Here is an 18,362-nt window from a genome sequence, read left to right as displayed (position 1 = left end):
CTTGTCATCCTGTTGCTCATCGATCTGCTCAAGTGGGCACTAGTAATGTCTCCATCCCTGTCATGTGCTAGTGTAGCCGAATGGCATCTGTGCTCCAGGAACACGAAGAGCCTCAAACCGTTCAGGGTCTTGACAAAGAAGTCTCACCATCTTCGTAGGTGGGTGGCCAGGTGTTCTTTTGATGTCCTGTGGAATCCAGTTGCTAACAGCTCTAGTCCAGCAGTCGTCTCCAAATTGCATTACGTGTCTGGCCGATCTGATTTTCAGCGCCTTGGCAAATGAGGCAGCATCTCTGATCCTCGATCAGATCCTCGATCATTGATGGAGGTCAGAAATTTGGATTCCTCCTCTCACTTGAGTGAAACGTGATACTCCAAGCATAGCTCTTTCGATTCCTCTTTGGGAGACCCAAATAGCGTTCTCATTCTGTTTTTGTAGGGCCCAGGTCTCTGAGGTGTATGTTAGTGCAGGAAAAACGGTGGAGTCGAAAAGATGTGCCCAGAGCCAGAGGTTCTTCGTCCTCGTAACAACTTCAACACTTTTGAAGGCATTCCACGCTGCTCTCTTCCCCCTGTGCAGTTCTGGCGCCAAGTCGTTCGTCATGAGTTCTTGACCCAGGTACACATAAATTGCTGCATTCGGAGATGTCGTTCTGTTGAGAGCAAATGGAACATCAGGAACTAGTTCGTTTCTTATGAACATTGTCTTTGTGAGATTCAGCTGCAGATCGACCTTTCCACACTCACGGTCAAAGTCGGCCAGCATTCGTGCCGCTTGGCTAATGTTTGGTGTTATTAGAATGATGTCATCAGCGAAGCAGAGGTGGTGTAGTTGCCAACAGTCTATCTTCACTCCCACTCACTCCCAGTCAGTAACTAAACATCTTAAGGGGAGAGAATTCTGCACACCTTGACAACTGGATAAAGTGTGGTATTGGGTGTTAGACTTAGTACTTCATACTAGGATGCCTTCTGCCACTGAAGTAATATCACTTCTACCACTGAACTATTGAACTAAACTATAGAACTAGATGCTAGATGGTGTGATGCTATTAGTACTATTAAGATCTCACTGTTCCACCAGGGGGCACTAGATGACTAGCATAATCCCTGAAATTGGCACTTGGGGATTGAAAAGTCTTTTTGCCTTTATATTTGTGATGTGTTGATGGGACCCATGGATCTTTTTGCATTTAATCCCCCCCACAACACACACACATTGTTCCTTCCTACTCTTGATAGTGTGATGACCCAGGGCTCTACAGTTGGGGACATATTTTAGTTGTGCTTGCTGGGTCACCTGTAATATTGTGGGTTCTTCATTGTGTTTGGCACACATGGTGGTAGTGTCTGACGGTATTGTTGCATTGCTTACACATATGCTTACAGCTTCTTGCGACCTTGAAACATGCTCCTGAACAACAGGTGTGTCCAGAAGTTACTTGCAGTGTCCAGGGTCCTTTTTGGGGGGGCTGAGGGAGGGAGCCCACAAACAGTGATGTGTAGGACTCCTGGCAGTGCCACCACCAGTAAGGATAACTTCAGGACTTTTTCCGGTTTGGTCCTGTCTAAATTCTACCAACCACATCCTGCCCTACCCTGGATACAGTGCACTTCAGTTGAGTTTTCACTTCCATGCACTGTTCATGGTGTTTCTCCGGCCTGCTATGTCCAATTCATCTGCTCAAAATCAAGGTATAAATACCACAGTGACGCCCTAGTCAGAGCAAATCACTCCTGCATGAAGGGCAAATTGCTCCTATCTCTAGCACTTCATGATTTTGTAATTAAAATAATTATGTCTTCGTTTCCCCATTAGACTCTTAGTTCCTTTAGGGCATGGATTGTGCCTCCACATGACCTCAGTGCCTGCCAGTAGTCACTGGTGGACAAATACCTTTATAGTTTCTATAGGTAGGTATCCATTTCCCGCCTTCCCTTGTCTCTCTTTCCTGCATCATCCTCAGTACATGAGGGCCAGAGCGAGAGTACAGCATGTAGGGTACTTGCCTTGCATGTGGCTGACCCCTGGTTTGATCCCTGGCATCATACATGGTCTTCCAGCATCACCAGGAGTACCTGAGCACTGCTGGATGTAGCCCAAACCACATCCCACCCTCCTAAAAAAAGAAAAAAAAAAAGGAAGTACATGGAAAGAAAATTGGTTTTGGGGTCAGAGCAATAGCACAGCAGGTAGGGTGCCTGCCTTGCATGTGGCTAGAGGGTTTCAGGGTTTGATCCCTGGAGCCACATGTGATCCCCTAAGCATTACCATGAACGCTCCCTGAGCACAGAGCCAGGAGGAAGCCCTGAGTATTGGTGGGTGTGGCCCAAACCTCAAATTAAAAAAAAATATATCATTTTTTTGGGAGGAAAGATTGGCTATTCTGTTAAGCACTAAAACCACCTGTTGAGCAAGGAATGGAGCAAGCCTGTACACTCCTGGGGTTCTGTTGGGAGAACCGTGTCTTTAGGAACGAGATTCCAGGAGCCTGTCCAGGAGATTTCTTTGCTGGAGTTGAGAGTCAGAGTCACAGGACCTTAAAGGACCCCTGGGTGATAAGAGGTGACCAAAGGAAGACAGCCCAGCAGGTTTTCAGGTAGGATTTGCCAAACCTGACAGCAATGGTGAAAAGCAGTTGCTCCTTTTTTTATTTTTTTGTATTTCAGTAATATAACAGTTTTCTTTTTTTTATAAGTGGTTAAAATGAGTCACCTTTCTTGAATCATACTCTAATCTTAGAATGTCTTTTAATTCTGTTCATTTCTCATATCTCTTCCCCCTGTTTTGTGCCTTGGGTAATTATTCAATGAACAGACATTGAAAACCTGTCAAGGGCTGGACTCTTCTAGATACTAGGATTCATTTTAAAAAACTGAGTCACATTTTACACTAAAGAGAACTTTAGTTAAAAAAAAAAGAAAGATTTGCCATATCTCTGACTTGCACCCACCAAAACCCCCTAGAATGTGGTTGGATTTTGTTTTCTGTCTTTTGTTTTATTGTGAGTTTTTTTGGGTTTTTTTTTTTGCTTTTTTTGGGGTCACACCCAGCAATGCTCAGGGGTTACTCCTGGCTTTGCACTCAGGAATTACTCCTGGAAGTGCTTGGGGGACCATATGGGATGCGGGGGATCGAACCTGGGTCGCCCGCGTGCAAGGCAAACGCCCTACTCGCTGTGCTATCGCTCCGGCCCCCCCCCCTTTTTTTTTTTTTTTGAGATAGAATTTACGTACCATAAAGCTTACCTTTGGCCAGAAATTTGCCTCTGGTGCACTGGTTCTGCCTGGTCCTCATGTGCCCTGGACTCAATCCCTGCCCTCCCAAACTCAGTATGTGTGCAGTTGAATAATGTTTTTATGTTGTGTATACACTCATATATACTAGGGATAATGTTAGTATGACTCACTACTACTTACTTTTACTTACTTTACTTACTTTTACTTACTCTGTAAAGAGTATTTTCATCACTCTGGAAGGAAACCTAAGGCTGGAGAGATAGCACAGCAAGCCTGCACTTACCTTACAGATGGCTGACCCAGGTTTGATCCTCAATAGCCCCTGAGCACTGCCAGAAGTGAGTCCTGAGCACAGAGCCCAGAGTAAGTCCTGAGCATAGCTGGGTGTGGCCCCCAAACAAAACCAAGAGGGACTGGAGTGATAGTATGCTGGGGAGGGTACTGGCCTTGCAGGCAGCTGCTCTGCGTTCAAACCCTGGCACCCTCTGTAGTCCCCTGAGCACCATCAGGATTTTATCCCTGATCACTTCTGGGTGATAAGGGGTAAGTCCTGAGCACTGATAACTCAAACTTCTCACAAGTAAAATTTATTCCTAAATATGTTTGCTCTTACTATTTTAAGTGAAATTGTTCTGTTTTTTGGGGGGTGGGGGTAGTGCACACCCAGCAGTGCTCAGGGGATACTCCTGGCTGTGTTCGGGGGCCACTCCTTGAGGTGCTCAGAGGATCATATAAGCTGCTGGGGATCATACGGGTTGGCCACATATATGCAAAGCCTTATGCCCCTCTACTATCTTCCTAGTCCTTATTATTTTTTTTCCTTTTTGGGTCTTGGGCTACTCTTGGCAGTGCTCAGGGCTTGCTCCTGGCTATATACTCAGGGATCACTCCTGGAGGGGCTCAGGGGACCGTATGGAGTGCTGGGAATCTAACTCCTGCAAGGCAAGTGCCCTAACTGCTGTACTCCCACCCAATTTTTTTTTCTTTTTTGGAGTGGGGGCCCATGAGGCAATACTCAAGGGTTACTCCTGGCTCTGCTTTCAGAAATCATTCCTGGCAGTGCTTGGGGGACCATATGGGATGCCAGGTATGATTCCCAGGTCAACTGCATGCAAGGCAAGCACCCTACCCACTGTACTATTGCTCTGGCCTCCCCCAATTATTTTCTTAATTTTATTTTTGGGATCGTTCATTATTTTCTATAGAAAGGATTGTTTTTTGTTTATTGATTTTATATCCTTCAAATTCAGCTGTAAGTTTAGTAACTTTTTTTATTTCTTTTTGGGTCTCACCTGGCAATGCACAGGGGTTACTCCTGGCTCTGCACTCAGGAATTACTACTGGCGGTGCTCAGGGGACCTTATGGGAAGCTGGGAATCGAACCCAGGTCGGCTGTGTGCAAGGCAAATGCCCTACCCGCTGTGCTATTGCTCCAGCCCCCAATAACATTTCTGAACTTAGTTCTTAAAGGTTTTTGGTGCATATGTTAGATTCTCAATATGAAAGATCATGTCATCTGTGGTTTACAGTTTTACATAATCCTTTCCATTTTGTTCCCTTTCCCTTCCTTCCTTCCTTCCTTCCTTCTTTCTTTCTTTCTTTCTTTCTTTCTTTCTTTCTTTCTTTCTTTCTTTCTTTCTTTCTTTCTTTCTTTCTTTCTTTCTTTCTTTCTTTCTTTCTTTCTTTCTTTCTTTTTCTTTCTTCCTCTCCTTCCTTTCTCTCTCCTTTCTTTCCTTCTCTCCCTTTCTTCTCTCCCTCTCCCTCCTTTCCTTCCCTCCTAACCTTCCTTCTTTCCCTCCCTCCCTCCCTGCCTCCTTCCATCCCTCCCTTCTTTCCTTCCTACCTTTCTTTCAAGCCAGATGATGCTCAGGGACCTCTATGGTACTAGGGGTCAACCCTAGGTCCTCACAGATGAAAGGCATGTGCTCTTTTTTTAAAATTTTAAGACTTGCTATTTACTTATTTAGGGTCTTTGGGCCACACCAGGGGCCCATATGTAGTTCCATAGATTGCACTAGGGTCCAAGGAGAAGTGGCCACAGGTAAGGCAGTGCTTTGCTTCCTGTACTGTCTCTAACTCTTCTACAACTTGAGTGACGCACACAACCTCTGGGTGCTTTGTTATTTTATTTTATTGCTTTATTTCCTTACAAAGACCCTTGAGTACAATATTGAAATGATGAGAACAGTTATCTTTGTTTTGTTTTGATCTTAGGGGAAAAACTGTCAGTAACATATGCACCTCAATTCTGCCATGCTGGCGCCCTAAGCTGTCAGTAACACATGCACCCCAGCACCTCAGCTTTGCCCTGCTGGTGCTCTTTTTTCCTTGTGTGTGTGTGTGTGTGTGTGTGTGTGTGAGAGAGAGAGAGAGAGAGAGAGAGAGAGAGAGAGAGAGAGAGAGAGAGAGAGAGAGAGAGAGAGAGACCCAGCGATACTCAAAGATAACTCCTGGCTCTGTACTAAGGAATTACTCTTGGGAGTTCTCAGCAAATATGGGATGCTAGAATCGAACCTCGATCGGCCATGTGCAAGGCAAGCACCCTATCCTCCTATACTACCTTTCCAGCTCTCTTCTTCCTTCCTATCCTGAGCAGACTCAAGAGTTTTTCTTCAAGTTTCCATCTAAATATCCAAGGGGATATTTGCACGCAGCCCATCCAAGCTCAGTCCCCATTCCCCGACACCTCATGTGATCCCTGAGCCCATCAGGAGTGACTCCTGAGCACAGAGTCAGGAGTAAGCCCTGAGCACTGCTGGGTGTGGTCCCAAAATCAAAATCAATCTAAATAACTAAGACATTTTCCTTAGCTATTTCTATCCCTTCCTCCCACCCCATTTTTTTTTTTTTTAAGTTTTCTGAACTACATCTGGCTGTGCTCTTGGTTTACTCATGACTCCATGCTTGGGGGACCATATGGGGTACCTGAGATTGAACCTAAGGGTCAGCCGTGTGCAAGCCACGCTGGCCCTACTCACTGTGCCATCGCTCTGTTCCCTGTGGTTATTGATGTGGCTCCAGTGAGATCTTGTGACTGGTGAATGTTAAGAGCAACTGAAAAGATAATAGTTTGTTTTCGGGCCACACCCAGCAGTACTGGGAGTGACTCCCACTGCTCGGGGACCCTGTGAGACTAACAGAGAAGCTGGTCGCCTGCAGGCAAAGCATGTGCTTCAGCCCTTGAGCTACCTTTCCCTGCCCATGCCAGTCATACACACCCCTTGCCACCTGCAATACGAATTGCTCAGGGGTAAGGAGTGTTTTCCCCTGCTGCTGCTGCTGCTGCTGCTTCAGTTCTTTTGGTGTTGCCTTTTCCTTTGCTTGCCCTCTTTCCCGCTTCCTTCCAATGGAGGAAGCACGACTGCTTTCAGAGAATTCCCACTCTCCTTCCCTGAGTTTCACTTCCTTTCCCAACACCGGGGTGTGGAGTGGGTTCACTGACGTGCCCTCTGCACCATTCCTCAGTGTGCATTGGACAGTGTCACTGCACACAGGCAACTCCTCTGCCTTACCTGAGCTCTTCCAACAGCACGAGTGCTTCCTTAGTTACTCTCCTGCTGCTTCTCACACAGTCTATGGAGACAACTGTGTTTTGTTTCATTTTTTTAAATTATGTTTAAAAAAATTTTTTTTTAATGTTTGAGGCTACACCTGATGGTGCTCAGGGCTTATTTCTGGCCTTGCTCTCAGGGATCACTCCTGGCGGTACTCTGGGATTTATATGGGGTGCCAGGGAGAGAACCTGGGCTGGCCATGTGCGAGATAAGTGCCCTCCCCCCTGGGCTACTGCTCGGGAGTCATGAGTGTGTTCCACTTCAGCGTTGGCCATCCAATCCAAAAGTCACTGCTGGAGTCAATGAAAGCCCCTAGCCATTGTTCTACAGAATGAATATGGCAGAGTGGGTAACAGTGAAGCAATGTTGGCAGAGGGGAGGAACAGCCAGAAGGCCTGGAACAAAGGCCCAGCTCTGCCTCTGAAGGAGAATGGGGAATCTTCCTTTCCTCGACAGTAAGGTCAGTTCATCATCATCATCATCATCATCATCATCATCATCATCATCATCATCATCATCATCATTTTCATCATACCTGTTCCAGGAGGCTCTGAAGATTGAATGGGGAAGGTCTTTTTTTGGGGGGATGGGGGTTTGAGCTACTGCTGTACTATCACTCCAGTCCCTAAATGGGGCGGGAGCGTTCTGTGTTATTCAGGAACCGGCTTGGTAGCTGGCATGGTTAGAGAGCTTTGGGTCTCAGATGTACCAACAGCAAGGAGAGAGGGACCCTGGAGCCCAGGAGTGTGTCTGGGGTCTGGCCCACCCTTTTCTGGAAGGCTAGAAGCTAGCCTCAAAACTTGGATTTTCTTAAGAATGCCTCTCTCCGGAGCTGGAGTGATAGCACAGCGGGTAGGGCGTTTGCCTTGCACGCGGCTGACCCGGGTTCAAATCCCAGCATCCCATATGGTCCCCTGAGCACCGCCAGGAGTAATTCCTGAGTGCAGAGCCAGGATTAACCCCTGTGCATCGCCGGGTGTGATCCAAAAACCAAAAAAAAAAAAAAGAAATAAGCCCTCGTGATAAAGGTCAGCCAGGGCTGGCCCAGCCAGGAGGCAGGAGGCCTGGTTTCTTCCTGCCACCCACCTCGGTGCCTCTCCCTGCTGCCAAGACAGACCAGTGCCCAAAGATTGGAAGGAGTTGGGAGAGGGGCCACAGGGCATCCACGAAGAGCCCCAGTCCTGACCCAACCCTATCCTTAGCCTGGTGGCCTCGGCGAGCTACTCGGTGTCTCTGCTGTCAGCCTCACGTGGGGAGGATACTGCAGTGGACACAACCACCAGCCCCCATCTCTCAGCACCCGGGGTGTTTCTGTGTATGTGAAGTAAGATAGTCTTTATTGAACCAAATGTGATTAGATGCAAAGCGGGTTGGGGTGGGGGCGTGGGGGGGCGGAGAGGAATATGTGTACAGGAGAGAATAAGCTTGAAAGAACAAGCAAGTAAAGATACGCAGAGACCAGCAAGTGAGAGATGTGTTCAAGGGGAGAATACAGGCTGGAAAGAGCAAGCCACAAGTCCCCCCCCCCCCCCATGATTTTGTGTCCCCTCCCCCAGGCTGTCCACAGCATGGGGAGTCAGTAGCACTAGAAATGATTCTTCAGTGGAGTGGCCCAAAGGCCTATGGCCAGTGTGTGGCCATTCGTCCTGACAAAGGCCCTCCTGCTCTTGTAACCCCCTGGTCAGGGATCTCTGGTTCCTAACCTTGTTAGTATCATTCCTGCTGCTCCCTCTCTGTGGCGAGCTCCCCTCCCCCCTCCAATGAATCCCCTTTGTGCCTCGGCTCAGGGGGTCCTTTGTTATTGCAGGCAACCACACACACAAAACTAACATCACTGGTCCAAATACCTACCCAAATGCCTACTGTGGGGCCCGAGAGACAGTCTCAGGATTAAGGCTCTCTCCTTGCACACATGTGGTTTCCCAAGCAGTGCAGAAAGTGATCCCTGAGCATTGAGCCAGGAGTAAGCCCTGAACAGCACGGGTGTGGCCCCCAAACAAAACAAAATCAAATACCTACCTGCAGGGTTCCCTGGGGTTAAATGATGAAAGTTAGCCTGTGACATGCGGGCCCAGCCCCAGCAGGGTGGCTGACTGTCAGTAAGGGGTGGGAGCTGTCTGCCTCCGAGGGCAGGGTCGGGAGAGGGAAGGAGCCGGTTTTATGTTCGGGTCACACCTTAGCACCCTGGAGTGGGAGACGATGGCGCACCCTGGCGGTGCTCAGGAGACCGCATGGTGCAGGGGACCCAAGGCAGCCCCAGCTTTGGGCTCTCCATTGTGGCCGGGGAAATTACGATCCATTTAGGTCCCGCCCGGAGAAGCCTTCCCCCAGGAGGAAGGAGAGAAGTCCCTGCGCGGGTATGCTCATTTACTGAAAATGTCTTTATTGAAACAGATGAGAGCGCAAGAAAGAATGAGGCCTGGGAGGATGTCTTTGGGCACGGGAGGGGAGCCCAGACCTACTATGATGACGGGGTGGAAAGCTCTCCCCACCCTGGACTCGCGCGCCCAGGAAGCGGAGACGAAGCAGCGGGGAGAAGGCGGCGGGGTGTGCGGACGACCCTTCTGTCCCGGGCTTCTGGCGCTGCCGGCCCTTCTCACTCGCTCCTCCCCACCCCCGCGCCCCCCGGGGCGGCGCGCCCCCTTGCTAGACGGGCCAGCCTTCTACCAGGGCGCTCAGAGAGCGGGGTTGGGGGTGGCAAGCAGCGGGACGTGGTCACAGCGGTTGGGGGGGGGCTGCCGCAGCAGGGAGGGCCGGCGGCACAGCTCCCCGTCCCGGAGCACTTCCGGCAGGAGCTTGCGCTTGGTCTCGGGGAGCAGCATGATGCTGAGGATGCAGAGGAGGGCGCAGGCCGCCAGCACCACGTGCTGCAGGAAGGCGCCGTGGCCCATGTGGAGGCGCTGGGCCGGCCCGCTCAGCCCACCCAGCGCCCCCAGCGCCATGATCAGGCCCAGGCCGCGGCCCCTGCGGGGAGAGACAGGAAGGCGCTCAGCCTCTGCGGGGAGGCTGCCCCCGTCCAGCCGCCCGCCCACCCCCAACTCACCGCACAGTGGTCGGGATGATCTCGGACGCCAGGAGGGTGCTGAGGATGCCAGCAGCTTGGGAGGAAAAGAGGCCCAGGACAGAGAAAGTGGTGATGGCCGCGTCGTTGAGATCTGGAGGACAGAGAGCGGGAGGTGAGGGGGTGCAGGGAAGCGGGGCTCAGCCTGGTCCCTGTATTGGCCCCTTGGGTTTCTTATCCTGTGGCTTGGGCTCCGGGATGGGGGCCCCGCCCCGGGCAGCCTCAGATGGGGAGATCAGGCAGGGAGCGTGGCCACGGGCAGGGGTGGGGAGAGGCGAGCAGGGGTCTGTTCTGTTGTTCTGTTCTCGGGCGGCCCGTGCCCGAAGTGGTGGCGGAGCCTGCATGTGGCACCTCTGCTGGGCTTCCGTGGCTGGGCCCACAGTGTGGGGGAGGGAGGGTGCTCACAATCCCACAGGCCCAGCAGGACCAGGGACGCGATGCCCGTGAGGGTCATGGAGAGGAGAAGGATGCCCCGGCGGCCAAACCGGTCCACGGTCACCCCCAAGAAGACACAGGCCAGTGCTGCGGTGCCACTGGCCAGCAGGGAGCACAGGTAGAAGTCCGACGGGCTCCCTCCTCCTCCAATGGGCTGGTAGCAGTGGCCAATGGCATGGGCAATGAAGCTGTGTGGAGGGGTGGGGGACAAACAAGCACAGGTCAAGAGCCGTCAGCAGGGCCTGAACACACACACACACACACACACACACACACACACAAGTATGCACGTATGCACACACACACAAGCACACACGTATGCACACAAAGCACGCATGCATGCGCGCACACACATAAGCATGTATGCACACACAAGCACGTATACACACACACACACATGCACAGACACACCCTTCCCCTCTGCAGTCCCCCTTCTGCTTGCTACCAGCCAGACCCCATCCCAGCCACTGGCCTGGCCACGGCCTCAGGCTTACTTGGTGAAGCCCAGGATGAGCAGATTTTTCCAGAGGTTGCGGTAGTTGAGGAGGGAAGCCAAGGAGAAGGAGGATGTCGCCGGGAGGGGGCAGGTGTTCTCCAGGTCTTGGGGAGAGAGAGAGAGAGAGGCTGTCCGTTAGGGGGGACAGTATAGGAACCCAGGGCCCTGCACTATGGACGAGGTGAGGGTGGAAAAGGTGGACAGTTACCAGCACATGGGGGGCGTGTTACACTGTGAGGTGTGCATGAGGCACCACCTGAGGGGCCCCCTACCCCACCCTGTCCCCACCCTGCCCCTTACCCTGCAGGGACCCCTGTCCCCCCACCCTGCCCCTTACCCTGCAGGAACCCCTGTCCCCCCACCCTGCCCCTGACCCTGCAGGGACCCCTGTCCCCCCACCCTGCCCCTTACCCTGCAGGGCCTCCTGGGCCTCCTCCCCCAGCATCTGCCCGTGGGGCCTGTTCCGCTCAGCCAGGATCCTCAGCACAGACTGGGCCTCCTCGATCTGCCGCTTCACAATCAGCCACCTCGCCGACTCCAGAAACAGGCCGGGCCAGCTGGGCACGGGTGGAAGGGACACTCTGGAGTAAGTGGGCTGCCCCATCTCCTGACCCAGAGATAGGGGATGGGAGCCCCCCGTGTCCCCCCGCCCCCCAGGCCTGGTCATGGGTCAGTGAAGAGGAGGGCCTCCTCAGGGAGGCTGGAGGTGGGGAGGGGAAGGCCCAGAGCACAGGTGGGGGACGATACTGACCCATAAAACAGGAAGAGGATGCAGGGAGCCGTGATCATTCGCTGCAGAAAGCGCCAGTCCTTAGACACAAGGGCCAGGCCCAGGAACAGGAAGTGCCCCCCCACCCCCACCAACTCCCCGGCCAGGGCCACCCGAAGCCTCTGGGTTGGGTCGCACAGCTCCAGGCCTGGAGACACAGTGGGGAGCGGGGGACAGGCCAGGGGGGACAGAAGAGAGAGGGAAGGAGGAGGACAGAGAATGAGGTCAGAGCCTGCTTGCTCCGTGGCCGGCTCCTCCCGCAGACCACCCTCCCTCCCTCCCCCCTCTGACAGGCAGATGGCAGAGTGGCATGCTTCCTCAGGAACCCTCCCCGGCAGACCTGAGGCTACAGGGTCAGGGGCCCTAGTGAGGGGCCCCTCACGGGCCTCTCTCTTCCCCCCTCTCCTCTGACCTTCCAGTCAGTCCTTGTTTAAGGTTGTGCAGCTAGTCAGGATTGCTTTTCTATTTTTCTTTCTGATTTAGGGGCCACACCCTCGGGTGCTCAGGGACACTGGGCATGGTCACTCTGAGAGGTTCTGTTCCCTGACAGTGGTTTAGTCTCAATCTTGGGGAGCCCGTGGCAGGGGAGGTGGGTTAAAGAAAGGCAAGAGTCGGGGCCAGAAAATTAGTACAGTGGGTAAGGTGCTTGCCTTGCACGTAGCTGACCCGGGTTCGATCTCCGGCCTCCCATTATGGTCCCCTGAGCACCACCAGGAGTGATCCCTGAGCTCAGAGCCAGGAGTAAGCCCTGAGCACCGCTGGGTGTGGCCCCCAAACAAAATAAAAGGAAAATAAGCAAGAGTCGTGGATCTTTCAAAGGTCAGGGCAGAGAGACAGCTACGCTTCTGGACAGCTGGAACCTGGGTGGCCTGACGGGGTGGTGGGCAGGGCTGGGGCTGCAGAGAGGCAGGTACAAGTCCCCAGGGAAGGGGCTTCGGGAGGGGCCACTCACGCATCAGGTAGACTCCAAGGTCAACGCCAGCAAGCAGGAAGCCCAGGAGGAAGCGCAGGGCCATGACACCCGTAGAGGAGCCGGCGGCCGCCCCTCCCACTCCGCAGGGGCCCACCAGCCCCAAGGTCAGCAGCACAATTGCTCGGCGGCCAAACCTGGAAGGCAGGGAGGGCCTCTCGTCACCCACACTTCCCGGGGCAGTTTCCGCACGTGCGTGCATGTGTGTGTGTGTGTGTGTGTATTGGGGGGCAGCTGCGCCCTTCAAAGCTGGAGGTGTCAGAACAGAAGGATGGACTGAGGCGAGGGATGATGGGAAGGCAGAGGGACCGTAGATAAGCAATGTCTAGCAACTGGGCAAAGGGGACAGGGACGGTTTGGTTCATTGACTTGGGTTCCTGGGCTCCTTGCTCATAAACGAGGGAATTCTCCCTGGCAGGGAGACCAACCCATGGAGAAATAGAATGTTGCTTAGGAGAGCTAGAAATGATGGGATAAAATTATTGTTCAGGGGGGAATGAGGCTGGTCTAGCTCAGTCTCATCAGAGGAGATGAGTCACTGAGTTGTGAGGACAGAGCCATTGATCTGTGGGAGTGAAGCCATGGGATACTTGTATAGGGGATGGCATTGGTCAGTGGAGATGGAGCTTTTGATCTTAGGGGACTGAGTACCTTGATGGGGGGGGGGGATGAGGTAACTTTTCCACGAGGTTGAGGCTTTAGTCTAATTAATCCACAGGGAGGGTTAAGTGGGTTGGGGCCACTGGAGAGGCGATTCCGCTATTGAGCTATGGGATTTGGGTTATGAATCTCGGGGGTAGGAGTCTTTGATTCATGTACAGATCTTCATCCAGGTGGCTGGGTCTGTTAGATGAGATGAGCCTATTCATCCTTGGAGGGTGACTATTATGGGTAGGGTCACAAATCAGGGCGATGGGACTCTTGGTCAGTGAGTCAGGAAGGACACAGCTCTTGACGCTTGGCAGCAGGAAGAATATTAGGGTCACTGGGAAGGAGCGACGATTCCTGAGTGAAGTCCCTAACTCAACATGTAGGGCTTCTTCTCCCTGGGGATGGGCTCTAGCTTGGTTTCGGGGCCATACTCTGCAGTGTCCAGGGCTTCTTCCTGGCTCTGTGTTTCTGATGCTGTGCCCAGAACTGGAGATGCTGCAAGGCAAGCCCCTTACCTCCTGCACTATCTCTCTGGCCCTAGTCATGAGTTTTTTTGGGAGGCTATTGATTTTAGGAGACTGCATGATTGTTTTCTCACAAGAAGGCCAGTAGTACATGAAGACGGGCCACTGACCTGGGGATTTCGGGTCATTTGCCCACAGGGGTGTGTGACTGTGGGATAGATTTGACCTGTGGAAATTGACTGGACTACTGAACGATGGGTTGTCTTTAATCTGTGGGAGTTGAGCCTAGGGATCAAATTAAGCCTTGCTGGGATGGAATGTAGATCACCGGAGAGGCAGGGAGTGGTCAGTGAGATGGAGCACCTGGTCAGGTCAGTAGTGATGGTGTTGGGAATCAGAGATGGAATATTTCACATCTAAAGAGGGCTTTTGGTGGGGGCCTTAGCGATAGTACAGCGGGTAGGGGGCTTGCCTTGCACACAGCCAGCCCAGGTTCCATCCCTGGTGCCCCATTTGGTCCCCCAAAACCCTGAGTTATCACCAGGTAACCCCCAAAACAAACCAATAACAGGGCTTTTGATGGTTGTAGGTGGGCTTGCTCATGGAAATGAAGCTTTTGACCTGGGAGGATCCTAACACTGAGGACCCATGGGTATGTTGAGGGGTGCTGTTGTGGTCACTGACCCATGGCAGGGGGCTGGACAGTCTACCCCAGAGGGCAGTCCCTCACAAGCAGGTGTGGGACTGTGGCTGACTGGGGGTGAGGGCCTTTTTCTTCGGAAGTAGTTGTTGATAGGTGGGAGAGAGAACCTCCCTGAGCGGGCGGGGATCACAGCTCTGAGCCACCCTGGGGGTCAGTGGGGACAGACCGCGGATGTGCAGGAACAATGATCTTTCAGAACGGAACGCGCAGACGGGGTGAAGGGTCCAGGCAGGCGGGCCAACACTGACCCTGAGGGTAGGGAGGCGGGTGGAGGGGGTCAGCGGTGGTCAGGAGGGCTGGGGATGGGGACGGGGTCGGGGCTGTTCCCTGGTACAGAGGAGGTGCGGTTGAAGGATTTCTGGAGGAGGGGTGCAGATGAGGGGGCGGGGCTCCGTGCCACGGAACATTAGTGCAGAGGCGACGGCGAGTCCAGCGGAGTCTTCTTCCTCTTGTAAACACCAGCTGCCTCACCAGTTCCCCCCTCCCCCGCCCCCAGCACCCGCTCCTCCCCACCCCTCCCCACTGTCCCTCCGCTGCGGGGGCGGGGCCACCCTCACCTGTCCGTGGGGTAGCCCAGAAACAGGTAGCCGGAGGCAAAGCCCAAGATGAACAGGATCTGCTCCAGGATCACCTGCCAGCCCAGGTCACACACCAGGTCCCACTGGGGGCGGAGAGGGATGGTGCTGGCGTGAGGCCCCGCGCCCCGGAGAGGGTGTTGGGGGGTTGGGCGGGGGTCCCGGCCTGCTCCCAGCCACGCCGCCTCACCTGGCCTATGGCATTGGTGGTGAGCACTGGCAGCCCGTTGTAGTCCCAGTCCTTGAGGCAGTGGTTGAAGTCCGGCGGGGCGAAGCCGCTACACGCGGGGTCTGAGCTGGTGGCGGCGGCGACGCGGCTGGCGGCGCTGGCTGCGAGGGCCGCGCTGGCCACGCCCGCGCCGCTGGCGTTGGGGGGCTGCTCCCAGCCCGAGGCGTTGGGGGGCAAGGCCCCGTAGTGGCAGTGCAGCGGGGGCGCCAGCGTGAAGATGGGGTCGGAGGCCAGGCCCAGCGCCACGAAGAGCACGGGCAGGCAGCAGAGGCCGAGCTGCAGCTGCTGGCCGCCGCCCAGCGCCCCCACCTGGGCCAGCAGCGCCTCGAAGCTCAGGGGGCCGGGGGGCACGGCCAGCGACAAGCTGCTGCCCAGGCCCGTCTCGGCCCCCTCCCGCGCGCGCTCGCGCTCGCCCTGCAGCTGCTCGCCGGCCACCGCATCTCCCAGGGTCCCGACCTGCGGGGCGGGGCGGGGGCAGGTGTAGCGCCGCGCCGCAGAGCGGGGTGCAGGGGTGGGGTGCAGGGGGGATGCAGGGAGGGCTGCAGGGAGGAGGTGCAGGGAGGGGGTGCAGGGAGGGCTGCAGGGAGGGGTGCAGGGAGGGGGTGCAGGGGTTCAGGGAGAGAAGGAGGGCCTGGGGTGCGCGCGCGGGGGCGGGGGGCACGCCGGGCGTTCGGTGAGGTGGGATGCGGGGCGAGGACGGTCTAGCCCCCCCACACACACCTCCCAGGCGCGGGCACTTACTCCTCCGTTGGGGCTGGGGGTGATCTCTACCGTGCTGTCGATTTTGTTGCCGCCCCCGCCATTGGGCTCGGGGGTCCCGGTGGCTACCCGCGGAGCCAGCTTGCCGACCGCAGGGGGCCTGCCGGCCCGCCCCGAAACGATGCGCTGTTTTCTGGCTCGGTGGCGCACCGCAGCCGGACCGGAGCCCCGAGACCCCGCTCCGCAGCCGCCGCGGGCGCCTCCGTCGTCTCTGCGATCTCTGCGCGGCTTTCCCCTCCCCTTCCTCCAGACTCTCCTCCCCCTTCCCACGTCAGCAGAACCTTCGTCCAGACTTTTCGTCAGAGAGAGAAAGGGGGGCCAGGGCCCAAAGGAGGGAGAGGATGGGGCGCCGTCTCTGTTCCCTTGCTCTGTGGGCCATTGCGGGGGAAAGAATGGGGGAAAGCTGAAGCATAGCCTAGATTGTCACGAGTTACCTCCATTCCGTTCCTTCCATCCATCCATCCATTCGTCCTCCACCTATCCTTCATCCTTCCATCTATGCATTCTTCATCCACTTATTCTCCATCCATCCATCCATGCACCCACCATCTATCCATCCATGCATCCATGCACCCATCCATCCATCCATCCATCCATCCATCCATCCAAAAACACATCCATGCACCCACATCCATCCATCTCTTCACCATTCATCCACTGACTCATCATCCACCCATGCACCACCATCCATCTATTCTCCATCTATGTACCATCATCGATCTATCTTCCATCCATCCATCCTTCTATTCACCAGTCATCCACCCACCCATCATCCACCCATGCACCATCATCCATTCTCCATCCATGTACCATCATCGATCTATCCTCCACCCATCCATCCACCCATTAACCCATCCACCCGAGTACTCATCCATGCACCTGTCCCCATCCATGCACCCACCATCCATCCATCCTCCATCCATCCATGCATTCAATTATGCCCTGGTCCATCATCCATCTGTTCATGCCCCTATCATCTATCCATTTATGCATCCTTCCATGCATCCATCTACTCAAATATTCAGCAGCAGGATCTGTAAAGTGTTTTATTAGGTACCTGAATCTGTGCTAGGTTTTCGGGCTGCCAGGTGAGTGGACCTCATACACCTCTGACAGCTGAGGAGAGCATGTGAAGAGGCAGCTACAGCAACACTTTCTGCACAAGGAGGATCAGGTGGGGGATTTTCTTTAGCTGGTCTTCTCCTTTCCAAAGAGAGACGTGTAGGGGTTTCACCACCACCCCTGGTTGAGTTGCCATAGTTTCTTAGCAACAGTGGGCACTGCTGACCACCTCTTCCTCTCAACACTTTTCCTTTCTTAGCTTCTAAGTCTCATCGCCCCCTGACTTTCACTTCTCTTCCTCCTCTCCAATAATGGATACTTACCTTCTTCCTTAGCACAATTCAGTGATTCCCATCCTCAGAGGCTCAGGCCCCCTTCTGTCCAACTCGGCTTGAACGGACACTATCAGCTTCAAGCACCACCCACACAAACAGTGCAAACCAACACACACCTGATTTCTGGGAAGATGCCTGCAGCTACTTCCTCCCTTCTGCGTTCCAGGCAAGTGAAGACAGCTCTTACTGATCAAGCTCAGTAAGTTCAGGACCAAAGTCATGTTCTTCGCCCTGTAACTCGGTTGTGTTCGTGGGCTTATTTGATCAGTAAATGGTATCTCCATCATCCAATTGTAGCCAAATGCACCTTCTTTCAAAATTCCTTACATTTTTATTATCTGGGTGGTCTCAGCTCTTCCACTTTGAGTCCTCGCTCTCACCATTAGCCAAGCTACCTATGGCAGATTTCCTTCACTTCCTGTTTCCTAGCGAATGGTCTGTAGTCTGTATCCGCTTTGTTACACCCTTCTCTTAGCTGTTATATATAGTACGGATGGAATGAGCCTTTCAAAATGCAAATCTGATCACGCCCCTTTTCTGCTCAGCGACCTCCAAGGCGTCAGGGTAATTACTAATATTCTAGACACCTCATACCTGGCCTGCAGGCCCTAGCTTCTCTGAAGCTCCATTTCACTTCTTTCCCCCAACGCTGTGCTCTGGAGTCACACTGGTCTTCCATTTGACTGAAAGAAGTTTGATCAAAGGGACCTGGCACCGTCTGTTTTGGTTTGGTCTGGGGGCCGTGCTCAGTGGTGTCAAAGGCTACTCTTGGGGACTGCTGATGGTGTTCTGGGGACCATGCCGTGACAGGGATTGGACTCAGAGCTCTTGTATGCAAAGCATGTCTCCAATCCCTTGCACAATCCAGTTCAGAAGTCTAGAAGACTTCCCCTTTGACACATTTTTCTCATGCTCAAGCGTATTTGCTTCAGCGGACTCTTCCCAAACTTGTGGAACTGCTACTCAGAATGTGATGTACAGACCAACAGCTTTGTGGGCGCACTTTGAAATGCAAAACCTCAGGTCCTGAGGCCAAATCTGCATTGTTAACTAGACCCCC

General features: G+C 53.9%; 1 protein-coding gene across 1 annotated transcript; it reads right to left on the bottom strand.

Moving 5' to 3' along the window:
* Positions 1 to 9,155: 9,155 nt before the first annotated feature.
* SLC22A17 (solute carrier family 22 member 17) lies at positions 9,156 to 16,596 on the bottom strand. Its single transcript, XM_055132091.1, has 11 exons — positions 16,553 to 16,596; positions 15,888 to 16,308; positions 15,108 to 15,602; positions 14,900 to 15,003; positions 12,507 to 12,661; positions 11,537 to 11,702; positions 11,197 to 11,342; positions 10,784 to 10,889; positions 10,260 to 10,477; positions 9,837 to 9,948; positions 9,156 to 9,757 (listed from the first exon to the last, which is right to left on the bottom strand). Exons 1-11 carry the CDS (start codon positions 16,594 to 16,596, stop codon positions 9,469 to 9,471), a joined length of 2,256 nt encoding a protein of 751 aa, XP_054988066.1. The 3' UTR covers positions 9,156 to 9,468.
* Between the last annotated feature and the right edge of the window lie 1,766 nt (positions 16,597 to 18,362).

This window comes from Sorex araneus, chromosome 3, assembly GCF_027595985.1.
Source record: "Sorex araneus isolate mSorAra2 chromosome 3, mSorAra2.pri, whole genome shotgun sequence".
Lineage (NCBI taxonomy): Eukaryota > Metazoa > Chordata > Mammalia > Eulipotyphla > Soricidae > Sorex > Sorex araneus.
Note: the sequence above shows the minus strand (reverse complement) of the source record. Positions and strands in the feature narration are given on the sequence as shown.

Excerpts from the sequence above, each read along its gene's own strand:
- SLC22A17 (XM_055132091.1), bottom strand. The coding sequence starts at position 16,596 with ATGGATGGTGGTGCATGGGTGGATGATGAGTCAGTGGATGAATG. Across the intron at positions 12,662-14,899 it reads CTGGGCTACCCCACGGACAG|GTTTGGCCGCCGAGCAATTG; the intron begins GTGAGGGTGGCC and ends CCTGCCTTCCAG. Across the intron at positions 10,478-10,783 it reads CTCATCCTGGGCTTCACCAA|CTTCATTGCCCATGCCATTG; the intron begins GTAAGCCTGAGG and ends CCCTCCACACAG.